Source organism: Wyeomyia smithii, chromosome 2, assembly GCF_029784165.1.
Source record: "Wyeomyia smithii strain HCP4-BCI-WySm-NY-G18 chromosome 2, ASM2978416v1, whole genome shotgun sequence".
NCBI classification, from domain to species: domain Eukaryota; kingdom Metazoa; phylum Arthropoda; class Insecta; order Diptera; family Culicidae; genus Wyeomyia; species Wyeomyia smithii.
The window spans coordinates 55769772-55783466 of record NC_073695.1 but is presented as its reverse complement, the minus strand read 5'-3'; the positions used below and the strand labels follow the sequence as shown (position 1 = coordinate 55783466).

The window sequence follows — 13695 nt, the reverse complement described above, 5'->3', positions numbered from 1 at the left end:
ATTGCTTCTATTGCGAAACTTGAAATCTTCAATTACGATCACCATGTAGATTGTCTTCCATGATAACCGTGCAAATTTGAACACAAGAGTTTTATGAGATATGACGCTTGTTTGCCCAATCCAGAAAAACGAGCAAATAAATTGAGCTCATATAACTTTTTACACGCTTTAAGGACACAAGGTTAATATAGAAATCATATTTCCAATGCACTTTCTTCAACTGTAAGTCAATTATCATTGATTTGGAATTTTGTTGCAGAAGCGCGATAAAATTGAGATAGAAAACGAATGTTGAAAAATCGAAAAAGCAATATATTACCTCAATATTCGAAATTATTGTTGGTGCGTTCGTATATCATAGAAGCTTAACATTATATTTACCTGTTTTGGAGAAAATTGTGATGAGCTGCATTATTTCATTCAAATATACAATTTTATAAACTGGTGCTAATTTGATGGCAATACAAGCGAAATTATTTCATATATGAAGAAAAAAAAGCGAAATTATTTCAGAATATAATGCTTTAGTAATTTACGCGAGACTGAATAAATGTCGATCAACTATCAAGCCGGTTTGAGAAGTCAAACTCGATAGCATAATGCATTTATCTTTTTCTGTTTGTTCTGTGAAACGCTCGAAAGAAAATTCTCGCGAAGAGAGCACGCTTGTGTTCATCAACCTTTTGGAAAGGTGAAGCAGCTGTTGGTTGTTTGTTATTTTTGCCTTTCTTCTGTATCGTGAAAGTCACACAAAGCCGTGCAAATCTTTACAGAAGATTGCCCTTTTTAGTAGCATTGTATGTTCAGTCAAAACATGTATGAAAAATGCAACAAAGTTGAAACTCCGTACACGGCATTCGTCGTATTTTTTTTTTTTCATTCTCGGAAGTGTCTCTATAAAAAGATTGCAATTTTTCTGCCGGACGGTGAGCTCTCACCAAAGAATGTGGATTAAAAAGAGTTTTTCAATACAGTACCTCACCCTTCGGTAGTCAGAAGCTGTAGCACACTAGCACAGGTGCATGACGGTTAATTCGCTGGGAACAAATTCTGTGAAATCTTGCACTGTATGAGACGATGAGTGGTAAGTAACGTTTCGCTTCACAATATAATAATGTAAGCATCGTAATTTAACCTGCATAAATTTTTAACTATAGTGTTCCAGAAAACCAGTCGAGTGGAAAATTCAATTTAGATTATGAGTTTTTGCACTGATTTTATGCGGGTCGATGCCAAAAAAACGCAATTACGCTTGTTTGTTTCCGAAGCATATATAATTAATTGATTGCTAATATCGAACAAAAAGGCACATCCGTAACAATCACTGCTGCCGGTACAAAATGCCAGAGAGCTAAACGAATCTCGAATTGTTCGGAAATGGTTCGACACTGCAATTTTTCTGGCTTGATGCAATTCGGTACGCTCTCATATTTTGGCGGTCGTTGAACGTTGCGCTCGCCAAAAAGGTATGCTGCAATATATGACGTTCTAGGAAGAAAGCCAACTAGCGTTCACGTAGTAGGTACACAAAAACGGCACCGAAACCTGCACTGGGGTGCTGCGAAATGCACGAAGCTGCGAAGATTAGTGAATGAAAAATGGATGTTCGTGATGTTTATTTATAGGCTAGTTATGAAAACTGCAGCCGAAATAAGCGAAGCTATAGACGCTACGAACGCCGCCCGTAATTCGCCGATTGATTGAGAAAATTTATATTGCTCGCTATTGCTCGGGTGGAAAGTAGGTTTTTCGAGTGCATCATAACAGTTCAACTGTTCGGAAGCCAAGAAAATACTGGGATATCCCAGCAGAATTTGAAGTATGTGCCATTTGAAGTGTATTGGCAATTTATATTTACTGTGTCATAACCATATAATTAAACGCGATAGAAATAGAGAAATAGCAAATAGAAAGGTGCATCGACATGCACCAGCAAATTGCACCCAATAACAAACATATCAGAACTTTTATTTCAACAGCACATTTGTCATGCATCTGGTTATTTCAATGGTACATGCGTCGTGCCGTGATGCTCCTTTTTACCATTTTACCCGTACAGTACGTGTTATTAAAAATACTCAAAAATATTGAAAAAAATATTCAACCGGTTACTAACCTTTGATGATTTCTGGTGGTTAGTAGTCTGAGTACAGATATATGCACAAAAGTCCTTACGAAAAACTGTATTACACTAAAAAAAGGTTATTTCTTGTGAGCCAAAAATAATATCACTATCACGAATGTACACGTTTTTCTTTGTTTTTGTTTGTTATTTTAGTTGTTTGACTGTTTCATGTCGCATAGTATGTCTTAAATAGCTTCTAGTGCACCTAAGATAAGGTGTCAATGGAGTTTTTACATTTTTTCAACGTAATAGTCGAGATTTAAGCAGGTGTCCATTTTACCATCCCTGTTCATTTTACCCACAATTCCCCTACTTGTGTTTAGATAAGTGTATATCGCCACTATTTATGTGCTTCCTGATATTTGAGTATTTTTCATGCTAAAATATGAATTGAATATAAACTGGGTTTGGGCGATTCATTGCATAAAAAAAATCGGTTCAAGCTGCGATCAGTGATGGCATAAACTCATGCAAAGTTGAACTGAGTAACACTTTTCGATAGTTTGAGCTTTTTTTTGCACCGCACACTCTGATCGATTGAGTTTAAATGCGTGCAATGCATGCGGTGCACGATGCATTCAACGATGCAAGCGATGATGTGACGCGATGAGTTTTGTTTTGAGATCGAATTTATGCTTTCAAAGGACAATGCAATAAACTGTTGCCGCAGACACATCATTTCACCGCAATTCGATTTTTATGCAATTGTTGTTATGCAGGATTTAAACTTGAATCTAACTCAAGTGTACTGCAGTGTTAGTAGGTTTAATGTGCAACCGAGAATAAATGTGCAAGCAAGTTTCAAAACTCACTTGGATACGACTGCAAAGTCACACTGCCTACTCTGGCTGCGATACGTAATGTTTTTTTTAAATTTGTTCCCAGATTTCTTCTTAAAATGAAAAAAAAAAATATCACAACGATTTTCATTATTGTTTTTGCAATGTTTTTTCTCAAGCAATTTTAAGTCCCGATAACCTCAACAGCGTATTGCATGTGTTCTTCTCTACGACAGCCCAAGACGTCACGTAACATGCAACTTTGGACTATTGCAGCGTTTCTCTACCTTTTTTTGCCCGCGTACCTCTTGGTGATATTTTCCGAATCAACTGTACCCCTTGGCTTGGTTTGTTCACGGAGAGTGAGAGAGAGAGAGAGAGAGTAGATGATAGATCATTAAGCAGACAATGTGTGCAGTAGGGAAAGCGAAATGGAAATATGATACAGATTTGGAAAAATATACCGTATCCCGACGGGACTTGAACCCGCAATCTCCCAACTTGAACCAGAAAATCCGCAATATCGGAGATTGCGAGTTCAAGTCCCGTCGGGATACGGTATATTTTTCCAAATCTAAATCATATTTCCAGTTCGCTTATTTTTCGCTTTCCCTACTGCACACTATGTCTGCTTAATGAACTTTAATTATTACTTGGTGAGTAATCAAAATATTTTCCTTCGTGTAACAAATCTATTACTTTACAAGTAATAAAATTCTTGTCATATAATTTTCACATGTTGCAAGATCACGAGTATCTAATAATAACCGTTACAACTACTTGCAAAACTTTCACTCACTACTTGAAAATGTAAATGAAAAATTATCCTCATCTCCAGTCGATTTACAACACACACTGTCGTGACTTAAGAGAATTAGATCGCTGCATCAATACAAGCACAGCAGATGATGTCTCGCTTACACATGCAACGCGGCTCTTGCTTGTATGTTAACTTTATTTCTTTATTACTTTTTGGTTATTGGCATCTTAGCAGTAGCAACAACTATACATAAAACAGTTTTTAAGTGATTAAATAAGTGGTTAAGGCGTTATCCATAAATTACGTAACGCTCATAGGGGGGATCCTTGACTCTCCAAAAACGAGCATTTTTATCAAGGAAATCCTTCTGCAGCGTTACATAATTTTTATGGGGGGGTAGATGTTGGCGTTACGTTTCGTTACATATGGGGGGTGGGGGTCCAAAAATCGAGTTTTTTGCGTTACGTAATTTATGGATGTCGCCTAAGTGAAATAACTGTTGGTGTTAAGGTCCAGCAAACAACATGAATAACACTACGTACAAAATTAAATGTATTCAACCTTTCGATGGTAAAACGTGTTCGAAGCAGCTGCGGAAACTATCGGATAATAATATCCAAAACATGAAAGCGATAAAGTATTCCAAGTCATTCGTACTTGTACGTCATGTCGTCTGCATGTAGAGAAACTAGCTCTCTCTACGCGTCTTATTTTTAAAACCGTCTGATAGCGGGAATCGTCGCTGAGTTACGCATATTAGATTTCAATAGGGCCAATATCAAAATGATTGATTATGTTACAAAAACAGCGCGTTGGATTTGAATCATGCTCTTAGCGATAATTTATAACAATAACAGAAAAAAACACCACAAAAAATTCTGAGTGAAAATGACAAAATATTCAAACGTCCATAACTTTTTTGTTTCTCATTTTACCATCAGCAAATTTTGACAGATAGTAATAAATATTGTCGTCTTCAATGTGTCAAAAAATTGGATTTTTAAAAAAGGTGCTTTTCGAGATATTTTAGATTTTGTGATAATTTGGAATATTTGGCCCAGAAAAAAAAATATTTTTAAGGTGCCGCCACACGGACGCTAATTCCCTTAGTTTCTAAGTCATAGTTGATTGTAAAGAGCATTTTTTTTTCATCATAACGCCTGATTGTATTGTCAAAAGCTATAACATAGAGACCCTGAATTACTCCGTCATGCCCGAATAGTTCATAACCTACTATTCAGTGATGAAGAAATGCTTTTTACAATCAACTAAGACTTAGAAACTAAGGGAATTAGCGTCCGTGTGGCAGCACCTTAAAAATATTTTTTTTTCTGGGCCAAATATTCCAAATTATCACAAAATCTTAAAATTGCTGTAAATCGTTTGCATTAGATGGAAGGTCAAAACTTTTTTGACGTAGAATTACGTTTTACGGCACCGTAAGGGGTGCAAACTGTAAAATCAAAAACGTCGAGAGCGTCATGAAATTGTCCGCTGTAAAATGCCTTAAACTCAGTCAGTTTCCAACTTTCTTCATTCTTACAACAATAGATTGGAAAATTAAATGTCACGCTAACTATTGTAGTATTGATAAATGTAGGGCCTTGTGAAACGCACATTTCGACCAATTAGAGCTGAAAACAAAGCCAAATATCAGGCAAAACTCTTAGTTTCAGTCTAAACCAAACTAAACAAGCAATCACCAGCTCTCTTCCCTAGCCCACCGGAGGTATAACTATCAGTAGTCTTGTATAAATGACAGCATGCAGAAATTTAGTCTTCATTTGTCTATCCGACCACTGTAGGAAAGAGGAAGTTTTACTGGTTCAGTAGCAAGCGGCAAGTAGGATGCGCAGCAGGGTGGCGATTTCCAGTTTATCGCAGCCTTATATATCGGACGGACCAACAGAGAAAACCGGTGGATGGCACTGATGATAATAGATCGGTGGGAACAACCGTCATATAGGAATGTCTGTAGCACTGCTGAGCATGTCCGGATATGTTAGTGATTTCGTCCGAATCTGGTGCATTCGTCCAGAGCCGTTTGGCCACAGCTAATAATTAATTGTAAGTGTGCTGGTTAGTGGCGAAGCGTGCCTGGATGACACCCGGGGCGTAAAATATTAGGGTCACCCCTTTTCTTCTAGGTGTTACCCCTTCCAGGTAGCAGTGAAATCATCTTGTTATCAAAAATTGTGGGAGTTAGCACACTCGTTTTCAATTGCACTAAATCTTCCCAAATTTATACAATTTTTGAGGGTGTCAGCTCGATCTCGATTAATTATCAATTAGAATTTATCTCACGGAAGTCACCCTTTTGAAAGTGACACGTATGAAAATTTTCCTCATGAGTGTCACCCGCTAGAGAGTGACACCCTGGGCGGACCGACCCCACCCCCCCACGCTACGCTAGTGGTGCTTGTTTGCTCGCTTGTAGTGTATGAGAAGAAATAATCAGAGAACCAAAATCATCCCGTATCATCAGCAAATTGTAATCCGCAATGATGATGAATCAAACAAACTTGCCGGTATCGCTTTTGTGAAATACCAATGGCACTTTTAAGTGCTACTAAATCGTATGAATGAAGTAGTTGATATTTTTCTACAACTCGTCAGAACATTGCTGATAGTGATAAAAACTACGCTGAATTGCTGATATTTGAAATCTCACTTTTCTCAGCTTAGGGAATTTTCCAGCTCAGAAATTTCACCAGAAAACAGAAATAATTTATAAATTTTCGTTTAAACTGTATAACTCAAATAAGAGTCCAATTTTTCAACGGTATGATATTACGTTTCAAGTAAAACTTACAAAACGAAATAAACGAATTTAATTGAGAAAAAAGTAACGGTTTGAAAAATAGTTGTCCATGAGAAAATACCGAACTCCAGAAAACATTCACACGTGCAAAAGTTTGTCTCCGTACTTTTTGATAGTCATAGCAAAGCCTAGAATAACATGATACTGACGTCTCCTAATAATTATTGGGTAGATAAAATCACTCTGAGATACTCCGATATAACCTCACACATGATCAATTTCGCGCATGAAAACTCTGTCCCCCGCGTTCCATCATAGAGACCTTGTTCCTGGTGTTAAACCTGAAATGCGTGGTGTAAGCCTTAAATCAACGTGTCAACGGGAAACACACTAAGAACTTTTGACATGGGACTACGTCTTTGTTTACTATTCTGGGATGCATTCTGTAAAATTGTAAATGAAACTGGCAAATGTTGCGTCAGATTTTAAACGTTAATAACAGCATAACCACATGAAGGAATACAATAACCAATATGTTGTTGGGTACATAAAATATATAACAATTTTATAATATGCTAGTTATCTCTCTAATTTCATTGCTAATCGGTAAAATTGATGAAATGTTTCAATAACAAATTTACGCGAATAATGAACCAATTACATGCGAGCATTCCTAGCACGGACGACGTTAATGGACACCATCCGTTCCCTGCGATATTCTCTGTATCAATATCGAAATAAAAATTGACAGAGTCTCCCCGTCCCAATAGGTCAATTAATGTTCGCTTCCATGAGCTTAGACTAATATGATGTCTCGAAGGTAAAAGTTTACCAAAAAGTTTGAAACAATCCCCATTCTTGAACCATTTCTAAACCTGCTTTGAGAACCTAATGAAAACTGATGTCTTGAAAGAAAACATGCTGGTAAAAGCAACAGTACCAGTGGAGTAAAGAACCGCAGGTCTCTCGTCGTCTATGATTGCAGCGGTACTCTTCTATTCGTACATTTTTTTCATTCGCACACTTCTATCCGTACTGCAGCGGCACTATTCGTATTGCAGTGGTACACTTTTGTTCGTACATTTCTATACGTGTGCAATCGAGGAAAAACTGCAATGCTACTGTTGATGGTGATTGAAGGTTTATCTCATAAATATGATTATCATAAATTGCTCAACAAAAATTGTAAATTTTTGCAACGGATATTTATTTAATTTTATCTTCGATATTCACTAAATAATGGTGATTGAGAGTTTATCTCATAAATATGATTACCATAAATTCCTCAACAAAAATTGTAAATTTTTGCAACGGATATTTATTTAATTTTATCTTCGATATTCACTAAATAATCGTGACCGGATAGTATCGAAAGAGTAAATTCCTAAATATATACATTTATAGAAGAGTAAGAGGCTGCGAATGCTTGTGAATTTTTTGTTTATTTACTAAGATTCATTCAGAAATTCTTTTTACATTTCAAAATTGTTAGATGATATATTATTATTCTAAGCTTTACCATGATAAACGTATATAAGCTATCTTCGTAAAACAGCAAATGTAGTTGTAGGCAAATGAAAAAAAAAAGGTCAAGCAAAACATAAAAATGTAATTGTTGATTGCTACGAATTTTTGTTGGAACTTGTTAATAATTTTGTTTGAAATATCTTCTTATGTTTGCCAATTAATGAACCTTTGTAAGGGCTTCCATATTATTTTGAAACTAAGATCCATATTATAGATTTGATTTAATCAGAGTCAAATAAGACAAAACCATTCATTATGATAACATAAGTATTATTGGATTTGGTTTTTGACGATATAGAGTTAATTCTGACTTTGACGCATGACGAAAAATTCTTGGTACTTCTTCAACAAGCACGATATTCTTGTGCCTTGTCATATACATGTTGTTTGCACAAAAAAAAATACTACAGGCATAATATCGTCAGATATAAACGATATTCTTTCGAATGTTGTTGAATATATTTCAAAAATTGATTTCCAGGGGAGGCTGAAAATAAAAATACGTACAGTCGCTGAGCAAACACATTGATTCTGTCTGCAGACTCTGTATACTTTGTAACATAAAATCCCCTAATTACAGTGTTTAGTCCCACGTCACCATTTCATACAACCCTAGGACTGTACACCTCGTAGTATTTTAGGGAGATTTCGGCATTTACGCGTTTTTATACGCGAATTTCAGATTTTACGCAGATTGTTTAGAAAAGTCTTTTTTTACGCGGTATGTTTTCAATAGTTTTTCATTTTCTAATTGCTTATTTAGAGTGTCCGATGAGTTTACTTAATCCAATTACTGAATATTCACTAATGGGCCTAATCGCTTTATATTTTTCCTTGATATTGAGTTCGATTCGTTGGTGGAAATAATACTGCTGTTTATTGTTTTTCGATTTTATTTTCTAGCAGAAATGGTTAAAAAACTATTAGCAAATGAAGTATATTTTTAACGCAAACTTCGAAATTTACGCGGTTTTTACGCCGGTTTCGGAATTTGTTTTGTTCTTCTTTTAACACAAATCAACAAATGCATGGTCAATGAAAGGGTTTGCCTACTGTTAAATATATTCAGTGAATTTGAAGGACAGCAAAATAAAATAAAAACCGGTGACCAAATTTTACATCATGTTTCAAAAAAATGACAAATAGTGTAATCTTATTCTGTATCTGTATTCATAAAGCAATGACGTAATATCTTATGATTTAATGTCATTATGACTGGTGATAGTTTCATATATCGGCAAGTGAATTATCACTTTATGCGTACAGTTCAAACGTCGGAGTATAGTTGAAGGATTACGTTGAAGCACACAGAATGTTGGTCTTGTTTCGAATAACCCATGTTGTACTTCATTTTTTCATTGTCGGGTACTGTCTTGTGCCGTCACTTAATAACCAAATTTTGATGGAGCTGTATGATGTTACAGGACTAATTGCATATGTAACTATAGATTGACGTTCATAATCAACAAATAGTGGTTTGGTTAATTTCAAATCTCTCTGACATGCTGAAAATTTATGACACTACGTTCCTTTCACACCCCGAAATCATCTTCCTCTGTGTTTAGCGAAACATTATATTTTTGGCGGTTTTTTCGATGCAACTGGATCAGAATATTTTTCCATGTGCGAATAATAACACGTGGGCCTAAAAAAGTTAAGACTCAGTTCACTCTGATTTCCTCATGCTTCAATGGGTCCGTCCCAGGCGAGAGGAGGTGTGTAGAGGACTAAATGCAATCAATGTTAACTTGTCATCACGATAGTAGTGTTTGCGTTTCCACACACACAAAAATAACAAACTTTGGTGTAGGTACTTCAGGCTCATAGTTTGCTAGGAAAGAAGGCAATTTTAGTAACTTGCGTTTGGCGTGTGCGTGACCACTGACAGCTTACAAAACTATATATATTCCGATGACTTCAAGTCACTTAAACAACGCTTTTCAAGGTTTGGTTCAAGGTTAACAATCATTTATTAAAAAAGAAAGTTGAAAAAGAATTGTTACTGAAACTTATCTCTTCATACCATCAAATTGATTGACCCCAATCGGGCGTATTTCTAATTGACATAAGAAAAACTATCGTAATTATACTATTCCTTTAATACAGGGGTTTTCAACCTTCTTTAGTTCATGCACCTCCTTTTGATAATTCACACAAGCTTTCCCCCCCTATCGGCACCATGAAAGAAGGCTGTAGTAAATCAAAAATATAGGGCTTTTTAAACATCAATTTTTAACAGGTTTCAAGCAGGAGAAGGAGAACCCCAATACACAGGGCTTACAATTCAGCATCTTTTGTGAAGGTGTGTGTCACGATTTATCGTCAACAAGCACATTTGACGTATGAATGCTTATAGAGCAATATAATGCGCATAAAACTGCTGCATGGGTTTTTTGCGAGCTAATTCATTGGACACTGAAAAAAAAGTCACGCCACCGTCAATCACAAAAGCGCATTACATGTGAAATTTTTTCACTCGCGATTCCCCCCCGGTTGAAAACCACTGCTTTAATAGAACCCACTTAGATATATTCATAAGAGTTTTAGGCAACCTAATTGCCTATCTAGAAAACCGAGATTTAATAAGATGTACAATGACCGTTTTCAAGTCAAGTCATGTTTGAATGTTTTAAGACATTCTCCTAAAAGCCTTGTTGACTACTTCTCTCTAACGCTTGTCGCTATTTAGAATTATGAATTTCAAAAAGGCTTTAGAACTAAAAAAGGCTTTCAATGTCGATCTAAATAAATTTTCAAAAAAGAACGCAAAGTTTCTAAGTTCAATAAGGCCATCACATCAACAAAACTCTGCTAATTCCTAAAAGAGTGTTACCAGCCAGCCCTTTAATCAAGTTGGCACGAAATCCTTTTAGATAGAAACTTTTCCCGAATGGAACTCAAGTTTACAAAAATGTTTTCAAGTATGAAAGAAAGCTGGTAAAAAAATATTCTCGCATTAGCCTTGGAATAGCCACAGTGAGAAAAATAAACAAATCAAACTAGAAAACGTCAAAGTCAAAAACAATTCCGAAGAAAATAAAATTTATGGGAAACTTTCCCTGAAACTTGAAAAAATAACCACTGCCAAAACATTATCTCTAAAATTGCCGTTTGTTACACTTGAGCAATCCAACGCCAACAAGAAACGACTGGATACGAGCGCTTATTCAAGCTATTGAAGCTATTGATGAAAATGAACATTTTGAGGTGATCATCACTTACGCGTGGTTTAGAATATTCATCAACTCATCACAATAGTTAAATAAACCATATCTGAAATATTCTATAAAATCCGAGTGAATGAATGCATTTGCAGAAGCAAAAACTTTAAAAAGATTATTGGTTATAGTGACATTTTTTTAGAGTAATGAAAGGTACGGTTATGGATGAAATATAACAAAATACTCACACTATAGTTGCTACGATAGGACGACATCCCGATAGCTCAGAAAGTCCCACCAACTAGCTTTCTCGAGGCAAAATCAATCTAAAACAGGATGACTGAGCAATTGTCCTTTTTTTTTCTTCTTTTACCCTGTTGTTGCCGCTAACTCCCCAACTTGAAGGAAAAAAAGTTAACGACGTCACACTCTCGGTCGCTTTTCCACTTTTTCAGTTAACGATTTCAGATAGCTTCCCGCTCCAACTACCAGCAGCAGCTGAATGTGTTACAACTATTTTCGCTCGCACTACACACCACTTGTTGCATCATCGCCATGCTACTAGCTTCATTTTTACTGCTTTCCAGATTAATTTTAGTCACTAAGATACACTGAACGTTTTCTTCACTGCAACCGGTTGGATGCCGGATTTTGTGGGTGAATTTCCTCCGTTCGGGATCACTTGAAGATAATGTGCAACACGCTTCTAGTTGAAAGGAAACCGGCTCGATCGTGTTGAAATCTTATCAACTTGAGTGAACGGTGGTTTGATTTTCTCTTCCTGTTTCGTCAAAGCAAAATAGAAAAAGATGAACACTAATTTAGTAATCCACGGGAAACTACATCACATAACGCATGCCTTCACCGCGAGAATGCACAGTGTGAGCGGCGATCGGTGCCAATTAATTTTCCGGAGATGTGATGTCGCACGGCAGGTAAAATTAGTGATGAAACTGGTAAAAAATGCATTACAATTTACAATTGTAACATCAATCGTTTTGCTTATCGGCTATATTTGAAGTTAACGAAATCAGCACTATTATCACTACGTAGTTTTAATTTCATACGCGAAGAGCATCCTACTGTCTTGAACTCACCACGTTTCTCTTATAACAACATCTACGCTTATTTTTAGCAAAAATACCCACTTTTCACTAACTCACCACGGCTCTGCCAGACGCCTGCTATCACAGCCGGATGGCAAAAACTTGCCTCACGACGTCAAATCCCACACATCTGTTTCGCCATTTTTGTTCCCCAAAGCTAGCGGAAAAATGTCTCGAAGATGTTGGTCTGATTCCAGCCGGCACAGTTCTGCACAACCAAGTACATATAAACTGTGTACAGATACACCCACAACTGAAAATGGAGCCGCTTGGTAAACAGTAGACTGTTAATCTTTGGATATCGCACTCTGTAGACTAGTTTTTTCACCAACGTACCGCACAGATAAGCGACCGTGACCAGCAACAGAATTCGGCGCAAGTGAATCAAGATTATTGCCATTACTAGTGGAGCACGCACCGAACAAAACACAGCCTGAGGGCACAACCCGAGAAAGTCGTATTTAATTTCGTATCGAGCTTCGTACAATCGATCGTAACACACGGAGAAACGCAAATAAATCGGTAATCTTTCACATTTAATCGACAGGCAGAGCAAGGAAAATTCTCACACACAAACGCGACATCGCGGCCAACGGTGGAGGTTTCGAACGCTGCGAAGTACGACTACTGACTAATTCGTAAGGACCGCAGCGGATCGCGGAGAAAAACCGTGTGATCAGGCGCAAAAAGTGAGGTGCGTTTGCGCAGTTCGGGGCGATTTCGATATTCGAAACGGAATATTCATTCGAAAAGAAAGTCATCAACTTACTAACACAAGCTTATCTGTTTGTTGCAACACTCAAATCGATTAGTGTTATTTTGAGTGTATATGAAGATGTGTCTGAAGAAAATTGTCCTGCGTGGACTGCAATTTTTGGGAAAAAATATCGCATTGGCTAGACATAAAACGGCTGCCGACTGACGTGTTGACACATCATGAATTGTCCGGCGCGTTCTTTCGATTAGAATTCTTTGGGTAATCCTTGTTTGTCATCACGCAAAAAAGGTTTTTATTCGTAATTAATTTGGTGAATAATAAGTAGTGTTCTGATACCTCATAAATCTGAAAATAGATTGGTTAACGTCTTAACAAAAATAAAATTGCAAAAGTAGTCGCAATTCAAGTGGAATTTTTGGCAATTAAATGTAATATATTTAAATTAATATATACCAACATTGAATCAAAATGTAATCTAATCACAGTATTTTTTATCAAAAGACCTAGAATGCCATTCTACTCAAACAATATTTCATATTTTTTCAAAAGAGATGGAAATTTACCGTAATTTTTCGTAAGAAGTATTACGAAGACACATTCTCTGTCCAGGTCCAAGACTAATTAAAAGTTGAATTAATTTCGCACGACATTGTTATATTTTCTCACCATTCAACTTTTCATGGCAGGATTTGAAAAAAATGTGCCGGGTTAAACTGTTGATCATTCTATGTATTCATACTTTATTCTCCTATTTTTAA

The 13695-nt window shown here is 36.5% G+C and overlaps 1 protein-coding gene across 1 annotated transcript in view; it reads right to left on the bottom strand.

Moving 5' to 3' along the window:
- LOC129719631 (serine/arginine repetitive matrix protein 2-like) overlaps window positions 1-12233 on the bottom strand; it is a 172358-nt gene extending 160125 nt beyond the window's left edge. Inside the window, exon 1 of the mRNA XM_055671025.1 lies at window positions 11362-12233. Within this exon, the coding sequence (XP_055527000.1) occupies window positions 11362-11388 (27 nt within the window). The 5' untranslated portion in view covers window positions 11389-12233. The remainder of the gene's footprint in view (window positions 1-11361) is intronic.
- Between the last annotated feature and the right edge of the window lie 1462 nt (window positions 12234-13695).